The sequence below is a fragment of the Microtus oregoni genome, unplaced genomic scaffold (assembly GCF_018167655.1).
Source record: "Microtus oregoni isolate MIOR12 unplaced genomic scaffold, Mior012 000094F_ref0000399, whole genome shotgun sequence".
Classification (NCBI taxonomy): Eukaryota; Metazoa; Chordata; class Mammalia; order Rodentia; family Cricetidae; genus Microtus; species Microtus oregoni.
This window is the reverse complement of record NW_024544707.1, coordinates 1868698-1891932: the sequence shown is the minus strand read 5'-3', so window position 1 is coordinate 1891932 and position 23235 is coordinate 1868698. Positions and strand designations below refer to the sequence as shown.

Sequence of the window (23235 nt, the reverse complement as noted above, 5' to 3'; positions counted from 1 at the left end):
TCCAACAAAAGCAGTGTGACGGTTTATCAGGAAATTCGGGATCAACTTACCCTTGGACCCAGCAATACCACTCTTGGGAATATACCCAAGAGAGGCCTTATCATACAACAAAAATATATGGTCTACTATGTTCATAGCAGCATTGTTTGTAATAGTCAGAGCCTGGAAACAACCTCGATGCCCTTCAATAGAAGAATGGATGAAGAAAGTATGGAAAATATACATATAAGAGTACTACTCAGCAGTAAAAAACAAGGGCTTCTTGAATTTTGCATGCAAATGGATGGAAATAGAAAACACTATCCTGAGTGAGGTAAGCCAGACCCAAAAAGAGGCGCATGGGATGTACTCACTCATATTTGGTTTCTAGCCATAAACAAAGGACATTGAGCCTATAGTTAGTGATCCTAGAGAAGCTAAATAAGGAGAACCCAAAGAAAAACATATAGGCATACTCCTGAATATTAACCTTCATCAGGCGATGAAAGGAGACAGAGACAAGACCCACATTGGAGCACCGGACAGAAATTTCACGGTCCAAATCAGGAGCAGAAGGAGAGAGAGCACAAGCAAGGAACTCAGGACCTCAAGGGGTGCACCCACACACTGAGACAATGGGGATGATCTACCGGGAACTCACCAAGGCCAGCTGGCCTGAGCCTGAAAAAGCCTAGGATAAAACCGGACTCGCTGAACATAGCGGACAATGAGGACTGCTGAGAAGTCCAGAACAATGGCAATGGGTTTCTGATCCTACTGCATGTACTGGCTTTGGGGGAGCCTAGGCAGTTTGGATGCTCACCTTACAAGACATGGATGGAGGTGGGTGGTCCTTGGACTTCCCACAGGGCAGAGAACCCTGCTTGCTCTTCGGGCTGAGGAGGGAGGGGGACTTGATTGGGGGAGGGGGAGGGAAATGGGAGGCGGTGGCGGGGAAGAGACAGAAATCTTTAATAAATAAATAAATTTAAAAAAAAAGAATTCATCCAACAACCTAAAAAGCAACATGGTAACACCAGAACCCAGTGGTCATACAACAGGAAGACTTGATCATCCTAACCCAGAAGAAACATAAGAAAATAACTTTAAACGTAACTTTATGAAGATGATGGAGACATTTAAAGAGGAAGTGAAACTTCCCTTAAAGAAATGGAGAAAAAGACAAATAAAAAAATGGAAGAAATTAATAAATCCCTCAAAAAAAAAACAAGAAAAAAAAGAATCAAACAGATGAAGCAAACAGTTCAAGACTTGAAGACTGAAATAAAGGCAATAAAGAATACACAAACCAAGGGAATTCTGGATATAAAAAATCTGGGTAAATGAAGTGGAACTACAGAGACAAGTATAACCAACAGAATACAAGAGATAAAAGAAAGAATTTCAGGTGTTGAAGATACTATAGAGGAAATAGATTCATTGGTCATAGAAAGAATTAAATCCAAGAAATTCTTTCAAAAACATTCAGGAAATCTGGGACACCACGAAAAGACTAAACCTAAGAATAAAAGAAATAGAAGGAGAAGAACTCCAGTTCATTGGCACAAAAAATATATTCAACAAAATCATAGAAGAAAACTTTCCTAACCTAAAAAAGGACACACCTATGATGGTAGAAAAAGCTTACAGAAAACCAATTAGACTGGATCAAAAAAAATCCCCTTGCCATATAATAATCAAAACACAAAACATACAGAATAAAGAAAGAATACTAAGTGTTACAAAGAAAAAAAGGTCAAGTAACAAATAAAGATAGACCTATCAGAAGTATACCTGACTTCTTAATAGAAACCATGAAAGCCAGAAGGTCCTGGATAGATGTGATGCAGACACTAAGAGACCACAGATGCAAGCCCAGACTTTTATACCCAGCAAAGCTTTCAATTACCATTGATGGCAAAAACAAGATATTCCATAACAAAACCAGATTTAAACAATACAAATCCACAAACCCAGCCTACAGAAAACACTAGAAGGAAAACCCCAACCCAAGGAAGCTAACTACACTTACAAAAACTCAGGCGACAGATAATCTCCCACCAACAAAACCCAAAGAAGGGAAACACACAAACACTACTACTGAAAAATAACAGGAATTAACAAAATATGCTCATTAATATCTCTTAATATCAATGGACTCAATTCACCTATAAAAAGACACAGGCTAAGAGAATGGATACAAAAACAGGATTCAACCTTCTGTTGTATATATGAAACACACCTCAACCTCAAAGACAGGCAGACACATTACCTCAAAGTAAAGGGTTGGGAAAAGGGTTTCCAATCATACGGACCCAAGAAGCAAGTGGGTGTAGCTATCCTAATATCTAACAAAATAGACTTCAAACTATATTCAATCAGAATCGGAAGAAATGGAGAAGGACACTTTATACTCATAACAGAAACAATCCATCAAGATGAAGTCTCAATCCTGAATATCTATGTCCCTAATAGAAGAGCATGCACACATGTAAAAGAAGCATTACTAAAGATTAAATCACACTTTAAACCCCCACACACTAATAAGAAGAGACTTCAATACTCCACTCTTGCCAATGGACAGGTCAACCAGACAGAAACTTAACAGAGAAATAAGAGAACTAACAGATGTAATGAATCAAATAGACATAACAGACATCTAACATTCCACTCAAATAGAAAAGAATATACTTCCTCAGCACCTCATGGAACCTTCTCTAAAACTGACCACATACTCGGTAATGAAGTAAACCTCCACAGGAACAAAAAAAAATGGAATAATCCGTAAATCTTATCAGATCACCATGGTTTAAAGTTAGAATTTAACAACAGTACTACTCTCAGAAAGCCTACCAGTGCATGGAAAGTGAAGAGTGAACTAATGAACCACCATTGGGTCAAGGAAGAAATAAAGAAAGAAATGAAAGACTTCCTAGACCTCAATATCAGCCCGAACACACTGAACCTGATAGAAGAGAAAGTGGGAAATAGCCTACAACAGATGGGCACAGGAGATCGCTTCCTATGTATAACCCCAGAAGCACAGACATTAAGGGCAACATTGAATAAATGGGACCTACTTAAACTGAGAAGCTTCTGTAAAGCAAAGGACACGGTCACTAAGACACAAAGGCAACCTACTGACTGGGAGAAGATTTTCTCCAACCCCACAACAGACAAAGGTCTGATCTCCAAAATATATAGAGAACTCAAGAAACTAGACTTTAAAATGCTAATTAACCCAATTAAAAAATGGGGCACTGAACTGAACAGAGAATTCTCAACAGAAGAAGTTCAAATGGCCAAAAGACACTTAAGGTCGTGTTCAACTTCCTTAGCAATCAGGGAAATGCAAATTAAAACAACTTTGAGATATCATCCTACACCTGTCAGAATGGCTAAAGTCAAAAACTCCAAGGATAACCTTTGCTGGAGAGGCTGTGGAGGAAGGGGTACCCTCATCCATTGCTGGTGGGAATGCAATCTTGTGCAACCACTGTGGAAGTCAGTGTTTCGGTTTCTCAGGAAATTCGGGATCAACTTACCCCTGGACCCAGCAATACCACTCTTGGGAATATACCCAAGAGATGCTTTATCAAATGACAAAAGCATTTGTTCAACTATGTTCATAGCAGTATTATTTGTAATAGCCAGAACCTGGAAACAACCTAGATGTCCTTCAATGGAAGAATGGATGAAGAAAGTATGGAATATATACACGCTAGAGTACTACGCTGCGGTAAAAAACAATGACTTCTCGAATTTTGCATGCAAATGGATGGAAATAGAAAACACTATCCTGAGTGAGGTGTCCCAGACCCAAAAAGATGAATATGGGATGTACTCACTCATAATTGGTTTCTAGCCATAAATAAGGACCACGGAGTCTACAAGAGGTGAACCTAAAGAAGCTAAGTAAGAAGGTGAACCCAAGGAAAAACATATAGTTGTCCTCTTGGCTAAGGGAAGTAGACCAAATTTCCGGGGAGAAAATGGGATCTTGGGGATGGGGTGGGATGGGGGTAAAGGGAGATGTGGAGAGAAAAGGGAGAAGGGAAGGAGGGGGGACCTGGGAAACAGGAGAACTGGGATAAAGGAAAGGTGGATAGGGGAGCACGGAAGCACAATTCTTAGTTAAGGGAGCCACTTTAGGGTGGGCAAGAGACTTGACCCTAGAGGGTCTCCCTAGTGCCCAAGATGAGGTTCCCAGTTAGTTCCTTGGGCAGCTGAGGATTGGGAACCTGAAATGACCCTATCCTAGAGCAATACTGACAAATATCTTGCATATCATCATAGAATCTTCATCTGGTGATGGATAGAGATAGAGACAGAGACCCACACAGGAGCACTGGACTGAGCTCCCAATGTCCCAAGGAGGAGCAGAAGGAGGGAGAACATGAGCAAAGAATTCGGGACCACGAGGCGTGCATCCACCCACTGAGACAGTGGAGCTGATCTACGGGGAGCTCACCAAGGCCAGCTGGACTGTGACCGAAAAAGCATGGGATAAAACTGGACTCTCTGAACATGGCGAACAATGAGGGCTTATGAGACACCAAGGACAATGGCAGGGGGTTTTGATCCTTCTTAATGTGCTGGCTTTGTGGGAGCCTAGCCAGTTTGGATGTTCACCTTCCTAGATATGGACGGAGGGGGGAGGACCTAGGACTTACCACAGGGCAGGGAACCCAGACTGCTCTGTGGACTGGAGAGGGAGGGGGGGAGAGGAGTGGGGGGAGGGGGAGAAGGGTGGGAGGAGGGGGAGAAGGGTGGGAGGAGGGGACGGGAAATGGGAGGCTGGGAGGAGGTGGAAACTTGTTTTTTTGTTTATGTTTTTTTTTCTTCTTTTCGCAATTAAAAAAAAATGAAAACAAGAAAAAAAAATGAATGCACAATGTACCCAAACCTATGGGACACTATGAAAGCAGGGTTAAGAGGAAAGATCATAGTACTAAGTGACCATATAAAGAAAACGGAGAAAGCTCACATTAGTGACTGACTTAACAGCACACATAAAAGCTCTAGAACAAAAAGAAGCAGACACACCCAGGAGAGTAGATGACAGAAAATAATCAAATTGAGGGCTGCACTCAAAAATAGATCCAAAGAAAACAATACAAAGAATCAATGAGACAAGGAGCTGGTTCTTTGAAAAAAATCAAAAACATAGACAAACCCTTATCCAAACTAATCAAAAGGCAAAGGCAGAAAAATCAAAATTAACAAAATCAGAAATGAACAGGAGGACATAACAGACACTGAGGAAATTTACAAAACTCAAATCCAAATGGATTAAAGACCTCAATATCAGTCCGAACACACTGATCCTGATAGAAGAGAAAGTGGGAAGTACTCTACAGCACATGGGCACAGGAGACCACTTCCTATGTATAACCCCAGCAGCACAGACACTAAGGGCATCATTGAATAAATGGGACTCCCTGAGGCTGAGAAGCTTCTGTAAAGCAAAGGACACTGTCGCTAAGACAAAAAGACAACCCACTGACTGGGAGAAGATCTTCACCAACCCTGCTACTGACAAAGGTTTGATCTCCAAAATATATAAAGAACTCAAGAAACTAGACCGTAAAAGGCTAATCAACCCAATTATAAAGTGGGGCACTGATCTGAACAGAGAATTCTCAACAGAAGAACTTCAAATGGCCAAAAGACACTTAAGGTCATGCTCAACTTCCTTAGCGATCAGGGAAATGCAAATCAAGACAACTTTAAGATACCACCTTACACCTGTCAGAATGGCGAAAATAAAAAACACCAATGATAGCCTTTGCTGGAGAGGTTGTGGAGAAAGGGGTACACTCACCCATTGCTGGTGGGAATGCAAACTTGTGCAACCACTCTGGAAAGCAGTGTTTCGGTTTCTCAGGAAATTCGGGATCAACCTACCCCTGGATCCAGCAATACCACTCTTGGGAATATACCCAAGAGAGGCCCTATCATACAACAAAAGTATATGCTCAACTATGTTCATGGCAGCATTGTTTGTAATAGCCAGAACCTGGAAACAACCTAGATGCCCTTCAACGGAAGAATGGATGAAGAAAGTATGGAATATATACATATTAGAGTATTACTCAGCAGTAAAAAACAAGGACTTCTTGAATTTTGCATACAAATGGATGGAAATAGAAAACACTATCCTGAGTGAGGTAAGCCAGACCCAAAAAGAGGAACATGGGATGTACTCACTCATATTTGGTTTCTAGCCATAAATAAAGGACATTGAGCTTATAATTCATGTTCCTAGAGAAGCTAAATAAGAAGGTGAATCCAAAGACAAACACATAGGCATCCTCAGGAATATTAACCTTCATCAGGCGATGAAAGGAGACAGAGACAGAGACCCACACGGGAGCACCGGACAGAAATCTCAAGGTCCAAATCAGGAGCAGAAGGAGACGGAGCACGAGCAAGGAACTCAGGACCACGAGGGGTGCACCCACACACTAAGACAATGGGGATGTTCTATTGGGATCTCACCAAGGCCAGCTGGCCTAGGTCTGAAAAAACATGGGATAAATCCGGACTAGCTGAACATAGCGGACAATGAGGAATACTGAGAATTCAAGAACAATTGCAGTGGGTCTTTGATCCTACTGCACGTACTGGCTTTGTGGGAGCCTAGGCAGTTTGGATGCTCACCTTATGAGACCTGGATAGAGGTGGGCAGTCCTTGGGCTTCCCACAGGTCAGGGAACCCTGATTGCTCTTCGAGCAGATGAGGGAGGGGGAATTGATCGGGGGAGGGGGAGGGAAATGGGAAGCGGTTGTGGGGACGAGGCAGAAATCCTTAATAAATAAATAAATTTAAAAAAAAAACCTGTAATCCACAAAAGAATCACTAGGTCATAATACAAAAACCTGTCCGCCACAAAACTGGAAAACGTAAAAGAAATGGGCAATTTTTTAGATATATACCATATACCAAATTAAATCAAAACCAGGTGAACAATTTAAATAGACATATAACCTACAAGGAAATAGAAGACTCTCAAACAAAAACAAAACATAATAAAACAAACAAAAACAAAACAAAAAAAAAGCCTAGGGCCAGCCAAATGGATTCAGTGCAGAATCTACCATAACTTCCAAGATGAGCTAATACCTATACTCCTCAAAGTGTTCCACATAATATAAACAGAAGGAACACTGCCAAATTCCTTTTTATTAAGTTGCAGTTATCATGATACGAAAAACCACATAAATACTCAACCAAGAAAGAGAATTACAGACCAATATCCCTCATGAACATGGATGCAAAAATATTCAATAAAATACTGGCAAACTGAATCCAAGAACACATCAAAAATATCATCCACCATGATCAACTTAGCTTTATCCCAGAGATGCAGGGATGGTTCAACATGCGAAAATCTATCAATGTAATCAATCATATAAATAAACTGAAAGAAACAAACCCTATGATCATCACATTAGACACTGAAAAAGATTTGACAAAATCCAAAACCCCTTCATGATAATGGAGAGATCAGAGATACAAGGAACATATCTAAACATAATAAAAGCAATATACTGGAAGCCAACAGCCAATATCAAATTAAGTGGAGAGAAACTCAAAGCAATTCCACTAAAATCAGAAGCAGGACAAGGCTGTCCACTCCCTTCATATCTCTTCAACATAGTTCTTGAAGTTCTGGCTATAGCAATAAGACAACAAAAGGAGATCAAGGGAACTCAAATTGGAAAGGAAGAAGTCAAACTTTCGTTATTTGCAGATGATATGACAGTATATACAATTGACCCCAAAAACTCCACCGGGGAACTCCTACAGTTGAATAATACCTTCAGTAATGTGGCTGGATACAACATCAACTCAAAAAAATTCAGTAGCCCTCCTATATACAAATGATAAAGAAGCTAGCAAAGAAATCAGAGAAACATCACCTTTCACAATAGCCACAAATAACATAAAATATCTTTGGGTAACACTAATCAAAGAAGTGAATGACCTATTGGACAAGAACTTTAAGTCTTTGAAGAAAGAAATTGAAGAAGATACCAGGAAATGGAAAGATCTCCCATATCTTGGATAGGTAGCATCAACATAATAAAAATGGCAATCCTACCAAATGCAATCTATAGATTCAATGCAATCCCCATGAAAATCCCAATACAGTTCTTCACAGACTTTGAAAGAACAATAATCAACTTCATACGGAAAAACAAAAAACCCAGGATAGCCAAAACAATCCTCTAATAAAGGAACTTATGGAGGCCTCACCATCCCCAACATCAAGTTCTATTAAAGAGCTACAGTAATGAAAACAGCTTGGTACTGGCATAAAAAACAGAGGCTTACCAAAGGAATCGAATTGAAGACCCGAATATTAATCCATACACCTATGAACACCTGATTTTTGATAAAGAAACTAAAATTATACAACGGAAAAAAGAAAGCATCTTCAACAAATGGAGCTGGCATAACTGGATGTCAACCTGTAGAAGTATGAAAATAGATCCATATCTATCCCCATGTCCAAAACACAAGTCCAAATGGATTAAAGAACTCAATATAAGTCTGACCACACTGAACCTGATAGAAGAGAAAGTGGGAAGTAGCCTTCAATGCATGGGGGGACATAGGAGACCACTTCCTAAATATAACCCCAGTAGCACAGACACTGAGGTCAACAATAAATAAATGAGACATCCTGAATCTGAGAAGCTTCTGTAAAACAAAGGACACAGTCAATAAGACAAAGAGGCAGCCTATTGAATGGGAAAAGATTTTTACCAACCCCACATCAGACAGAGGATTGATCTCCAAAATATATAAAGAACTCAAGAAATTAGACATCAAAATTTAAATAACACAATTTTAAAAAACGGGGTACAGAACTAAACAGAGAATACTCAATAGAAGAATCTCAAATGGCTGAAAGACACTTAAGGAAATGTTCAGTATCCTTTGCCACCAGGGAAATGCAAATCAAAACAACTGAGATACAATCTTTTTTTTTTTTAAAGCAGTCAGAATGGCTAAGATCAAAAACAGCAATGCTGGAGAGGTTATGGAGTAAGGGGGAAATCACCCATTGGCTGGTAGGAATGCAAACTAGTACAACCACTTTGGAAATCAGTATGGCAGCTACTCAGAAAATTGGGAATCAACCTACCTCAGGACCCACAGATCTTGGGCATATAACCAAAAGATGCGCAATCATACTATAAAGACATTTGTTCAACTATGTTCATAGCAGCATTATTTATAATAGCCAGAACCTGGAAACAAACTAGATGCCTCTCAACTGAAGAATGGATAAAGAAAATGTGGCGCATATAGACAGTAGAGTACTATTCTGTGGTAAAAAAAAAATGACATCTTGAATTTTGCATGCAAATGGATGAAACCAGAAAACACCACCCTGAGTGAGATAACCCAGACCCAAAAACATGAGTATGATATGTACTCACTCATAAGTGGATACTAGCCATGAACAAAGGATATTGATCCGAGCTAAGCTAAGTAACAAGGTGAACCCTAAGAAAAACATATATACATCCACCTGGAAAGTCGAAATAGACTAGATCACGTGACAAAATTGTGAATATAGGGGTGGGGGGAGAAGGGAGGGTGGAATGGGAAGAGGAAAGGAGAAAGGGAGGGGGGAAACTTGAGGGAATGGGATAGTTGAGGTGGTGGAAGTACAGAGATGAGAGCAAGGAAAGAGCTATCTTGACTGAGGGAGTCATTATGGGGTTAGCAAGAAACCTGGCTCTAGAGAAATTCCCAAGAATCCACAAGGATGATCCCAGTTAAGACCCTAAGCAATAGAGAAGAGGGTGCCTAAACTGCCCTTGCCCTGTAGTCAGATTGACGAATATCTTAAATATCACCATAGATCCTTCATCTAGCAACTGATGTAAACAGAGGCAAAGACCTACATTGGAGCACTGGACTGAGCCCCGAAAGTCCATTTGAAGATTGGGAGGAATGAGAATATGAGCAAAGAGGTCAAGACCATGATGGGTACACCCACTGAAACAGTCTACTTGAGCTAATGAGAGCTCACCAACACCAGCCAGACTGGGAAGGAACAAGCATAGGACCAAACTAGTCCTTCTGAATGTGGCTGACAGTTGCATGGCTGGGGCAGACTGAGGGGCCACTGGCAGTGGCACCAGGATTTATCTCTACTGCTTGTACTAGCTTTTTGGAAAACTATTCTCTTTGGATGTATACGTAGCTCAACCTAGATATAGTAGGGAGGGCCTTAGACCTTCCCCAAAACAATGTGCCTTACCCTTTCTGAAGAATGGAAGGAGGTGTGTGGGGGGGGGGGAGTTAGAGAGAATAGAAGGAGGGGCGGGAGTAAGAACTTGGATTGGTATGTAAATGAAAAAAGATAGCTTTTCTTTTTTAAAAAAAAGTTTAAAAATAAATAATTATAAAAAGGAAAACCTACTCATCACTGTTTTGTTAAAAATGACCCAAAGAGCTGCTTAGGGCCAAAACCTGGCCACAAAGCTAAAAGAGCAACTGAGAACAACAGATGGTACTATTTATTCATTTCTGCATAAAGCTAATGAAAACTAAAAGGCAAACTCACAGTATTCCATCTGTTTAGCTATTTCCTATCTCAAACATCTATTATGAATTTTAGAAAATGAAAGATAAGTGATTGAGTATAATGTTAAAATCAAGTGTAATGGGATGTAGTTATTTCTTCCTCAAATGGCCCAAGAGGTAAGCAGTTTCACACCTAACCCTCATGTCAACCAGGCAAGACACAAGTTTCATGCCCATTTTAATAAAAGCATTAACAAAGACTCAGGGTAATTGGTTTTCCATTCCTTTCTCGGTTAGTTTACCAAATTTGCTCCCTTTTAAACAATCCTTTCTATGACCTCTGGTTTTGTAAAAAAAAAAAAAAATTCTCTTCACCTTTCTAGCTGATTCTAGTTTTTGTGTGGGAATATATGGTAGGGCATGAGTCCCTAAACTTAGACTCCTTTATTCAAAAACTCGGGGGAATTCCCAGTTCTGCAGTAATATGACCTTGCCAGCAACTACTCAACTCTTAACTGCAGCACAAAATATATGCAGGAATTAATGTTGCATGTTCTTGTTATGCCTGTCATATGCTTTGCTATATGCCTGGCCCTTTATGATATTGGTCACATAAGAGGCCAGTTTTCATAGTCTAAAGAAGGAAGGCCACGAATCTCTCTCTCTCTCTTGGGGACAGAGAGTTAAGAAGTTCCTCTGTGGTTGTGCTGAGTTGCTTTACACCAAATTTATAGCCTCCCCACCCCTCCAGAACCTGGCTCCTCCAATATTCTTACCATGTAGGCTATCCCACAATAATACTAAACCAAATGTTATTATTGTAGAACTTAGACATCCCCATTTGTTTGGGGAATTCTCTGAAAACTCTCTTTTCTGAACAGTCCCTCACGTATCATCCTGTCCATGAAGGCACGCTACCCTCTCTTCTGCTTTCAACCATACCTTTAAAGGAAATTTCTCTATTAGTTTTAAAGGAAAGCTTTGTTTTTAATGCAATGTACTGTTCCTTTTTCATGTTATCCTCCCTTGACATCTGATCACAGCTCCAAGGTCCTCACTCTAAAGCTAATTCCTGATTGGCAATTATGTGTCAGCCTCTTTGATAAATCAACAACTACAGTGTTCTTTTTCCTTTCTCTAACTTTTCTTTTGAAACTTCTTTTATAAAAGAGTGCAAAATGAATCAAAAGTGTAGACTACGCAGTATGCTTGCTGACTTCTGCTATAACACATTCATGTCAATATTTGACTGAAAGACTCTACCTTAATGAATAAAGTGGAAGAAAGCTCTAGGATGATTCCTGATGTCGATTTTACACTTCCACATACATGCATACCTGCACATACATGTATATAAGAGCGCATGTACACACATACACAAGCAAATATATATATATGCCTACATATATGCACACCACATACACAAAAAATGGAAAGAGTTTGCATTTTAATATACACAAAATGTTTTTGGAATAAAGGTTTGTATAAACAATCTATGTTTAAATGTCCATGGAAAATTATTTTGACACATTTTAATTGTAAAAATATAAACAATGAGTTGGAACATAAGGAAGAATGAGGAACAGAAAACTAAGGATGGAGTAAAGGACAAGAAAGTCCATAAAAATAAAAGGTAAACTGAAGAATGGTATAAGGTAGAATATTTTATACAATTAATGTGATTGTGCTTGCCTGGGACTTGATACCTTAAGAAAATCATGGTTTATTCTTATTGAAATCCTCAGCATATAAAAATACTTGATCAAAAATCTATGGGGGTTTTCTTATTAGAGTTGAAAACGAATTTTAGGAAAGGTTGAACCTATAATAAAATCTGACACAAAATACCATTGTTTGCACAGAGTTCAGAGACAGTAATTGGCATATATTCGTTACATATAATGTCGGTCTCAAGGTATTTTCAAACAAGTATATCATGTATTTTGATCATATTCATGTCCTGTATTTTCCTTTATCCTCACTCTTTACTTTAAATTCAAAGTCCACACAAGTGTTTCCATCTCTTTCTCCATTTTATTCCATTATAATTCTCTCAAGCAAGGACAAAATATTCAAAAGGAGCTTAGGATATAGATACTCTCCTCCCCCACCCCCACCACCGCAAAATTACAAGCTATAGTCACTGCTCTTGATCTTGCTGGTAAGACCTTATTGCTGAAGATACCACACACTTGAGTCACTTGAAGAAGTATCATTCCTACTGGTTAGCTTTCATTGTAGAAAGGTACTATTCATGCTATGGAGGGAATTAAGTAATTAATAGTATTAGCCAGCTAAGCTGTCAGTGAGTGGCCTGGTAAGAGATGCCTGCCAGTGCAATAGAACGATATGGGAGTAAGCAATCAGTTTGTGATTAGATTGAAGATTGTTCCACTAGGTGGAACTCATGCCTGTCACCTGGCACCTTTAATGGGCCCAGGAGCCTATAGCTGGGTAAACCAAAAGTCCCAAATGGAGAAACTACTACTATTACTCTGCTGAATGGATACAGTATTAAACCTATTCTAATGATACTTTTCTTTATAATCAGTGATCAGTGCAACTTTCAACTTTCTTCAGGGAAGCTTTCTTTCTCAAACTGTCAGCCCCAAATCATAACACAGAGAATTGTTAGTTATGAATGCTCAGTCTTAACGTATGCTTGTTCCACTAGTTCTTATACCATAAATTAGCCTGTTTTTCTTCATCTATGTTTTGCCTTGAGGCTTTTTACCTTTCATTCATTCTGCATGTTCTCCTCCATGACTGGCTGGCTGGTAGCTGCCTGGCTGACTGGCTCCAGGCGTCTCCCTGGCTTTCTACATCATTCTCTCTGGAGCCTAGATTCCTCCTCTACTTATTCTCTCTGCCTGCCAACCCCACCTCTACTTCCCAGTTATTGGCCATTCAGCTTTTTATTGGATCAATTAGGTACCTTAGGCTGGCAAGGTAAAACAGCAACACATCTTTGCCTAGTTAAACACATGCAGCATAAGCAACTGTAACACACTTTTATACAGTTAAAGTAATATTCTACAATAGTGATTAATACAAGGACACAACTAATCAGTATGAAGATAATGAGAGACCATGGTGTGCTCAGCCCTAAATGATAGATCTATATATCACACACCCACAATCCAAGGTTCCAGGATCATTCTGAAAGAGTGGGCAAAAAGACTAAGAGCCAGAGGTAGCAAGTGAGTACAGTGAAGCACAACTATCTTGATATGACAGGGCCACATGAACTCACAGATGCTACTGACTGCATGTGCAACACGTGCAGAAGATCAAGGAAGAAAATCTCCCACCTCTAGTTGAGCAGCTATACACCACTGATGGCTTCTGGTAAAGAAGAGGCAGATTTCTTCAGGGATGTGGCCCACTATGTACCAGTAGACAGCCCTATACTTAATGCACATTTGGGCATCACCAAGTAGACTTTGTGGGTTTAAAGAGAAAGCAGAAGAAATTCTGAGGGAATAGTGGAGGGGATATGGGAAGAACTGAGGGGGAAGGAATGGGAGTGGATTTAACCACACACATTATATGTATGTATGGAATTCTCAAACAATAAAAAGAATATCATGTAAATACATATGCACACAACCTAACTAACACAGCATGCTTAAAAATATTATCCTTCAAAAGTTTTAATTCTAAATCTAGTACTTGCCTTAGTAACTTTGATTTAGAGATAATATCCAGAAATTCTAAAAATGGCTTATAGTCCAAGCAATAAATGGCATAATAAAATGAGCAAACAGGTTTCAAAAGATAAATTAAAAAGGTGCACATCATTAAGAAAAAATGTTCAACATCCTTAGTCACTAGGGCAATAAAAATTAAAACAAAACTGAGATTTCCACCATAGCTGCTCAGAATTGCTATCATTAACCAAACATTATTAATAATAGGATGTGGAGAAAATGGAACCCTCATATACTACTGCTGATAGGAATATAAACGGAGTCACTCTATCCCTGGTGATATACTCAAATGTCTCTAAATCAACATATAACACAGTAATGTGCATACTCATATTTACCTCAGCAGTATACACAATCAACAAGTTACTGAATCAGGTTAGGTATCCACTAAGGGATGACAAAAACTATTTTCCACACACACAAAATGGAGTTTATTTAGCCACAGAGGAGAATGAAATTGTGCATCCGGGCAGTGGGACAGTGGTGTACACCTTTAATCTCAGCACTGAGACGGCAGAGGCAGGTGGGTATCTGTGAGTTGGAGGCTAGCCTGGTCTACAGAGTGAGTTCCAGGACAGCTAAGGCTACACAGAGAAACCCTGTCTCACAAAACAACAACAAAATGTATGGGATTGAAGAGCATAATAGTAAGTGAAATAAGTCAGACTCAGTGTAAGCCTATTTCCCTATTTGCTGAGTCTGCTTTGCATCCTTTTACTAGATCCCTAGGGAAACTACCTGCAGTGCCCTGTGACTCCTGCTAGTAAATATGAAAACACTATATACATTAATTATGTGCAATGTTTAGATAAACATCTTAGAATGTATAGACACTAAAATCAGCTGAAAGAAGAAATATCATTTTATATACCAGCTTCTCAAGAAGAATGAAATTAGCTAAGGACAGCTTTTACTAACACAAGAATTATAAAATTTTGTGATCTATATTTGCATAACAAAAAACATTTAAGAAGGCATTATTTACTATGTAGGATGACATATACAATTAACTACCCCTTCCATATCTATTTGTACTTCTCTTGTGAATTAAAAAGTAAAAATATTGGTGGTTCTGCTTCCACCTGAGCAAGGTGGTCATGGCCCAGCTGCCAGATGGATAGAGCCCAGAGACCAGCCACTCTGGTGCTGACCCAGGCTCGCTTCGCCAGGGGCAAGTGTTCCTAGGCACAAGCACTGTACTTGGCTTTCACTGGCCAGTGCACGAGTTGCAGGAGCAAATGCAGCCCCGAGGATTTGGTCATCACATATAACAACAGGGGACAAACCAAGTACCTCAGCGTTGATTTTTATGAAGCCATGGATGACTACAAATCTGCTGTAGAAACCCTGCCCAACTCTGAAGTTCCGTATTACAACAGGGGCTTGATATGCTTTAGGCTGGGATATTTTGACAAAGCTTTGGAAGATTTCAAGAAAGCACTAGACCTCAATCCTGAATTTCAAGATGCTATTTTGAGCTTAAGACAGACTATTTTAGACAAAGAAGAAATGCTGAGAAAAGTTACTGAAACTTTTTTTTGGGGGGGGGGATTTTGAGACAGGGTTTCTCTGTAGCTTCGGAGCCTATCCTGGAACTAGCTCTGTTGGACCAGGCTAGCCTCGAACTCACAAAGATCCGCCTGCCTCTGCCTCGCAAGTGCTGGGATTAAAGGCATGCGCCACCACCGCCCGGCATTACCAAAACTTTTAATTTATTAAAATTTTAACTCATGATCCTTAAACCTCCACTAAGATATACATGGAACTATTTTGATTATATGTAAGAGACTGAATTTTAGAAGTTAAAGCAAAATAATTGTTTAATTAGAGTTATTCATTTCAAGAAAGGCCATGTTGGTTAGATCTCTTAATAGAGTAAATAAGTAATATCAATGTACATTGTTATGGTAAAATATTTAAATCAAAAAAGTAAAAAGATTAAAAGCAGTCTACCTTTTTTATCTTGGCCTTTTCAGCTTTTTCTTCTTTATCACATTTCTTGGCATTCCTATTAAGTTCTTTTGCAGCAAACTTCAAGCTAAATAAGTGTTCTGAAAATATAGGTTAAGGCCAGCTAGTCAGAAAGTCATTTTTCTAGCATAAAGACCCACAAACTTGACATTAAAAAAATCATCAAAAAATGATCAGATAGTATTATAATTTAACTAACCATAAAACTTCAGAAAGAGAACTATTTCTTTTAAACTTCCTTTCATCCAAAATCAAGAAAATAAAATATTAATTACAAAGGAAAATAACTATTCTAAAGAAACTGGGTAGACTTCATTTTAGGAGTTTAGTGTCATCAGTAAGAAAGCATGTCCATATTATTATCTTTCTGAAAGAGAGGAAGGCATCATCATCATGGCACTGTTGCTATAAACAAACTCATTTGTTGTAACCTTTCAAGAGTCAAATTCATGAAGAGCAAGGAACAACTCAATAAGTGTCACAAATTGGAGACTACAGAGACAAGGTGGTTGACTAATGAAACTCTACTGGAAAGCTCTGAGAAACTTTACCAATATGAAGGCAAAGCAAGAATGTGGAGGCAGAACTAAAGCAGAGAGCATGGAGTAACTGCTTACTAGCTTGCTCCGCTTGCTTTGCTTTCTTATTATCACCTAGGGCAATGTGCCCAGGGACAGCAGAACAAACATTAAATCATTAATCAAAAAATGCCTCAGGGAGCTGCCTACAGGTGTTCTCTCTTCCCAGATGATTAGCTTGTGTCAAGCTGAACAATAAAACCAACCACTACAAGTAAAACAGAAAACTGAAGAAAGCTGAGGAGAAGATGAGCTACCTGGAATACAGATCTGAATTACAGGGAGAAGAGAAGAGCAACAGAAGTAGACTAAGATGGTTTTATAGTATCTGGAGTACTTGGGCTAGAGGACTGAATCTGTGGTTTTGTAAAAGCACTGCTGGCTCTTCTAGAAGACCCGAGTTTAATTCCAAGCATTCATAAAGGAGCTCCAACTGCCTATAACTCCAGTTTCATGAGATTCAGTGTTCTTCTTTGGCTTCCAAAGTCAACAGGCATGTATGTAGGACAGAGATACACATGCAGGTAAAACACTCCTACACATATAACAATAAATTAAGAATAAAAAAATTTAAAAATCTGGAATCCTATGGGAAAAGATAATAACAGTGTGTAAATGATGATACTTAATGAGAATGTGTGACTATTCTGTAACTAATGAGCATAATAAGATAGTTACAAACAGGCCAAATAAGCGTAACTCATATCTAGATGCATCATAGTAAACCTACAAACATCAAAGACTAAAATAACTTTGAAAGAACCACAGTCAAAGTTCAGACAATTTATAAATGATATAGCCAAACAGAGTAGAATTTCCAAATAAAACTCCTAAGTAATTACCAAAGGATTTATGGTTGTACACTATTCAAAGTAGTAATAGTCTATCAAACTGCCATAAATACCAGTGGCAAACACTGAAGTATTGCTTCTAAAGAGAATCTAGGGTTTGGTTCTTATTTGTTACATTTTCATCAACTGATGTATTTTATGTGTATTTCTGTTTTAACAACTATTTAATACATATTGTTGATTCAGTAATAGCAAATTCTTAGCTAAAAATTATTAAGTAATTCTTTAGCTATAATTCATGACTGAAAACTTACATAAAATAATAATTTTATCTACAAGGCACACCACAGCCTTCTCATACTAAAAACACTAAATAGCACATCAGGACCTATAGTTGGGGACTATTTTAAATAGTGGAATTATAAACATAAGGCACAGAAATACAGAAAATATGGTATTAAACAGAGAGCAGTAGATACTCATTTACAGTAGAGGCATTCATTCCCTTTCCTAAGTGGGAAATAGGAATATTGGATGAGTCCAAAGTTTACTAATCTAGGCAAGTTAAAAACATCATTTGTGCTAGTTTTCTGTTAAGTTTTGTCACGTAAGCAAATTTGCAAATACAGAATATTTCAATAATAAACTTAGCTTCTCAAGAAACTAAACTAGATCTAACAAAAGGCTTAAAGAGCACAGAATGTTATCCAGGAAATGCTGTTTACATTAGAGAATCACGGTGTCCAATTTTAAGATTAAAAATGCAGAACACAAGCAGAGGAAAATACCTAAGACAAAGGAAAGGAGGAGTTGAGTATGTTAAAACATTCGTGCCATTCACAAATAAACTGTCATTCATTAAATTTAACATTAACTATGCATGTTAAAATTTCAAGGGTAGCACTAAAAAATAGTATGTAACTTCCAAAGTAATAAAGGAAAAAAAATGTGAACCATTTACAGACTCAACAGAAAGCAACAAAAGAGTAACAAATCTAGAGATAAAAGGCCAAACAGAAATTATACATTAAGTAGAAACTTCTTTCAAATGTGGGCTGGCCAAATAGCCCAGTGGGAAAAGTGCTTGCTTAACAGGCCTGATGACCTGAGTTTTATCCCCAGAACCCATATAAAAAAGGAGTTCCATTCCCAGAACATACTTTAAAAAGCTTCACGGGGTGATATGCATGCATCTGTAATCTCAAAACTCTTACTGAGAAATAGGAAGAGAAGACTAGAGAACTGCCCAGAAGTTCTTGGTCAGCTAGGCAGGAATACACAGTGCAGCAGAAACATTAAGAAAGACTATGTCTGTATAAGGAAGAAGAGGAGAACTGAGTCTCAAAGGCTGACCTGTACATGTGTACTGTAGTGCAAACACAAATGAGTGAAGATAAATAAAACTCAACAAGAAGAAACATTCAAAAATTATGATGGATTAAAAAATAATGAACCAAATGATATACAGGACTTTACAATGCAAGGACATTGAATGATAAGATGGCAAAACACAGAAAAAATAATCAAACAATATTCTAAAATAAGAAGCCACGAGTTTATTATTAATTAAAACAATACAAAAAGTCAGTAAAGAATCTGGAATCAAGAAATATATCAATATACCTTAAGAGTATACATATATGATTAATATATAAAGAAATGACCTGCAATCATTAATGTTAACTTTTAGATAGTAGCATCTGCAGTAAAAGAAAAGAGGAATTTAACTGATAACTTTATAGTATCTTAGGTCAAATAGAAGGCTCTCAGGAACGTTTTACTCTTTTTCTTAACTTTCTTAAGAGGGAAGGATTAACATTACACGTTTTAAAAAATCAATTTAGAATAAAAAGTTAGTGTTTGTTTGGCATAAAATATGCATTCAATAAGTTATATTATCATTTACTAAATTTCAATTTTAATAAAGAAATTTATTTAGAAAGTATATCAAAAGTTCAAGTTTGTCTTTAGAGCATTATATAAAACTAGTATGCGCTATTACACTGTTTTTCTCCATTACAGCTTTTCAAAAATCATTAGGATTCCAAGAATTCATTGTATATAAAGAAGACTTAGTTTAAAATAGCATTCATCTCCTTACTATAGAAAATCTGTGACAGTTCACTATAAGCTGATAGTAAGATCTCTAAATACAGTAGTTTAGAAGCTATTTTATTACAAATGCCACCAACTAGATTATACGATTCCTGATGAACAGAAGTAGAGGTTGAAAAAAAATACAGGTGAGAGGTAAAAAAGAGTTTCCAGGAGAGTGTTGGGCTCTCGTGAGAGATGGCTCAGTTATGGTTAGCATTTGCCAGTCCTGCAGAGGATCAGAGTTTCCCATGCCAGGTAAGTCAAAATCATCTCTAGCTACAGCTCTGCCAGGATCAGACACTCCTTCGGTCTCTGCATTCATGTGCTCAGACCCAGACATACACATAAACACACATTAAAATAATTAGAAATAAATCTTTATTTAGTTGTTCCACTAATAGCTGTCCTACGATAAAAATAATGGTACCAATATCACGGGACATTTATTTGATAAGTGGCATTATCCTTTTACCTTTCTGTCATTGTAAGCACCTTAAGTACTCCTGTGTATGTTTTAGGGAGGTAAATTTGGAATCAAAGAATCAGGTGAGGTCATCTGAACTAAAAGCAACTTTAGAGATAATTTTACTAATTTGAAAACATAAACTTACAGATGGATAAGCATGGAGTAACTAATGAATATAGAAACAAAGAGGAACTCAAAAGCAGCTTATCTCTTAGGTCATACATTGTATTTTAACAATTACAGGGAATTGTTCAAATTGTCCTTTAAATGGTATGGAAAGGAAGACCCAAAGTAACGTTTAATACTTCTTGTAAATGACAGCATTCTGTTGATCCCACAAGCCATAAATTACGTACATATTAGCAAGGAACCAATTTAATGATACTGTAAACACTGGAACTAATTCCAGTAAAGAGACTATGCCTCCCACTGACCCTTCAGAAAGGTTGACTTAACTGATTAGAGTTTCCTTGACTGAGGAGAGCTTGGAATTTTGCAGGTCCGGGCCCTGCTTTACAATTTCTCTTGGGCTATCTTTAGTCCCCTTAACAGCCATTCCTTGGCCACCTGGCTGACCTAATATCCTGTGACTAACAGATAAAACATTCTGAAATATATTAACAGATCAGCAGCTTCCACCAAGCAAAAGGCTGACTGTTCTCGGATATATCTGAGGCTGGGATTTTCCCTCTTTGCTGTGACCCATCTAGCTGATGTCTCCACTGATATGTTAGGAAAGAGTCTCGAATTACAACTTTATTCTATTACTATCAAAACGCATTAAATTATCACCACATTGGAACATGGAGTTTGGGAAATCCTGAATCTATGTCCTTAGGCCGTGATTACTCAGATTTCACTCATATTTAACTAGGACGCCCCTTTCAAGTGAGAATGGTTATTTATGTTGACAGTACCTTGATAAAAAATACATCATAGTGTATTTTATCAAGTCTCACAAGTCTGGTACCAGTATATAACTCGTTCTGTTTTAGGATTTAAAGTGATTCATAAGATCTGCAATGACTAACAGCTATTTTTAAGGAGCTAGCTATTTTTGTGTACACATAGCCCCGGGTGATAGCTGTCCAGAACTCCCTTTTTGAACTCAGAGTTATGTCCAGAACTTATCATGAACTTCATTGGTTCATAACCTCCTTCAAGTTAGAATGCATAGAAATAATCATGGCTACAGACAGTATCCCTAGCAAAAAAAGGCACATAGTAATATTCAAAACTGTGCACACAATTTTAAACCATTTAGTTTAACTCTACACATCATCATTCATATGATTCAGTAGGAGTTATTTTGCATTAGTATTTATGTTCATATATATGTGACCTCTGGCCCCCAGATCCAAAGCTGTTAAAAGTTGGAAGTAGTATGTATGTTTACGCACATGTATCCACTATATAGGTATATGGTTTAGTCAACTAGCTCCGTTCCTTTCCAAATTTCTAGGAAAAGAATTAACAATTTTAAGCTATTCAAATAACTCACACATCAGTGTTTGGTCAAAAATACAATTTGGTAGGCACTACCATTTCCTTTTACCTTAAGAATACCTTCCTAGGGTTGAAAGGTCAGTTAATACACTTTCCGAATGAGTCAAGTGGGTGACAGAGGATGGATGCCATGCCTTAACTCGGTTTTTTCCCCTTTGGACATGGGGGAAAGAAAACTTATCTTCTGACTCATAATTCTGAGCCCTTCACTTTACGGTATTATTAAAAGTACACTACATTCATTACTTTTTCTAAAGTGCAGTAGAAACTGGGCCTTTCTTAATCATCTATTCTTTTCAATGAAATGACCTATCTGCATCCTTCCTCAAAGGATAACATTTTAATTTTCGACATATTTTGGCTAGTGCTACACAAGTTATGTTAGCAAAATTTTATGTGTGACATAAAATTTAATTCATCAAAAAGTTTGCCTGTATAAACTAATGAACCAAAACACCTTCTAAAATAGCTACTGAACAGTTAGCTACATTTTACCTTCTTGCCACTTTGGCCTGGGGGGGAAAAAGGCCTGGAAAGAAAAAGCCAATTATTCTACCTCTAATGCCAACTTCAGGAAGAAGTAAGAATTACAGCAACATGGAGTTGCTGTGATGGAATTTTAGTAGTGAAAAAAACATTCATACTCATGACATCACGAGGCAGCTTCATTCTTATCCCCTAAGTGTCCACACAGGTATGGCTGATGAGATTTCAAGGCTTCAGGAATGACCTTAGTTTCCTCAAGTGTTTGTTAAATTAGCATGCAGCAGGTTCAAAAAGCAATCAAGAGTTAGTGCGGAGGGCTCCTGGCAATTGCTCAACCTTATCACCTCAGTCACCTGCAATCGGAAAAGGGCAGCTCGCCAGAAACTATTCGTCCACGCAAAGCACTCAAACCCAACATCTCCGCCTCACAGCAAGCATAGGCAAACTCCAGCCGCCTCCCCTCTGTTCTGGCACCATTCCCTGTCAATTTCAAAGATGACAAAATTCACTGATAAGGCAGGTGACAGAAGTGCTCAACAAGAAGCAGGAGGAGCTCAATTATCTCCATCTGTCCACAGGATTCCCTGACCCTCCCCACATTCTAGGATGGCGGTGGCGGCTGCAGCAGCAGCGAGGGGGGGGGGGGCGAGTCAAACCCCCGCTGCTCCTGGCTTGTGCTTGAGCGCCTGCACGCCACCCGCGGACCTAAAAGGTCAAACCCCTGGGCGTGTCTCCTGCCCCTGCCTTTGCCCTTTCCAGGTTCCCAGGGCCCCGTAGCACCCCCGACCGTTGGAAAGGATACTCTCCATGTTCGACATGATCTCACGAGTTCGCGGGGCTCGGAGGGGGGTGGGGGCTTTAACACTAGGGACAGGGACTGGACCGGTGGCTGGTCGCTAGGGTGCGGGGAGGCAGGCGCTGCTCCAGGCTTCTGGGGTTCCGAGCCCACTTCCTGTTTCGGTTCGGGGCGGGGGGGGGGGGGGGGGGGGGGGGGGGGGGGGGGGGGAAGCAGTGGTGGGTGGAGTACCGTGAGCCACAGAGGCGGGTCTGGGAAGACGCCAAAATGGCTGCAGTGAGTTGCCTTGGTTAGGACGGGCTC

At 38.8% G+C, this 23235-nt stretch overlaps 1 protein-coding gene across 1 annotated transcript in view; it reads right to left on the bottom strand.

Moving 5' to 3' along the window:
• Positions 1-23016, bottom strand: part of LOC121442731 (charged multivesicular body protein 1b-2) — a 56866-nt gene extending 33850 nt beyond the window's left edge. Inside the window, exons 1-2 of the mRNA XM_041644331.1 lie at positions 22939-23016; positions 16195-16292 (exon numbers count right to left, since the gene is read on the bottom strand). Coding sequence (XP_041500265.1) covers positions 16195-16292; positions 22939-22954 — 114 coding nt within the window. The 5' untranslated portion in view covers positions 22955-23016. The remainder of the gene's footprint in view (positions 1-16194; positions 16293-22938) is intronic.
• Positions 23017-23235: the final 219 nt, after the last annotated feature.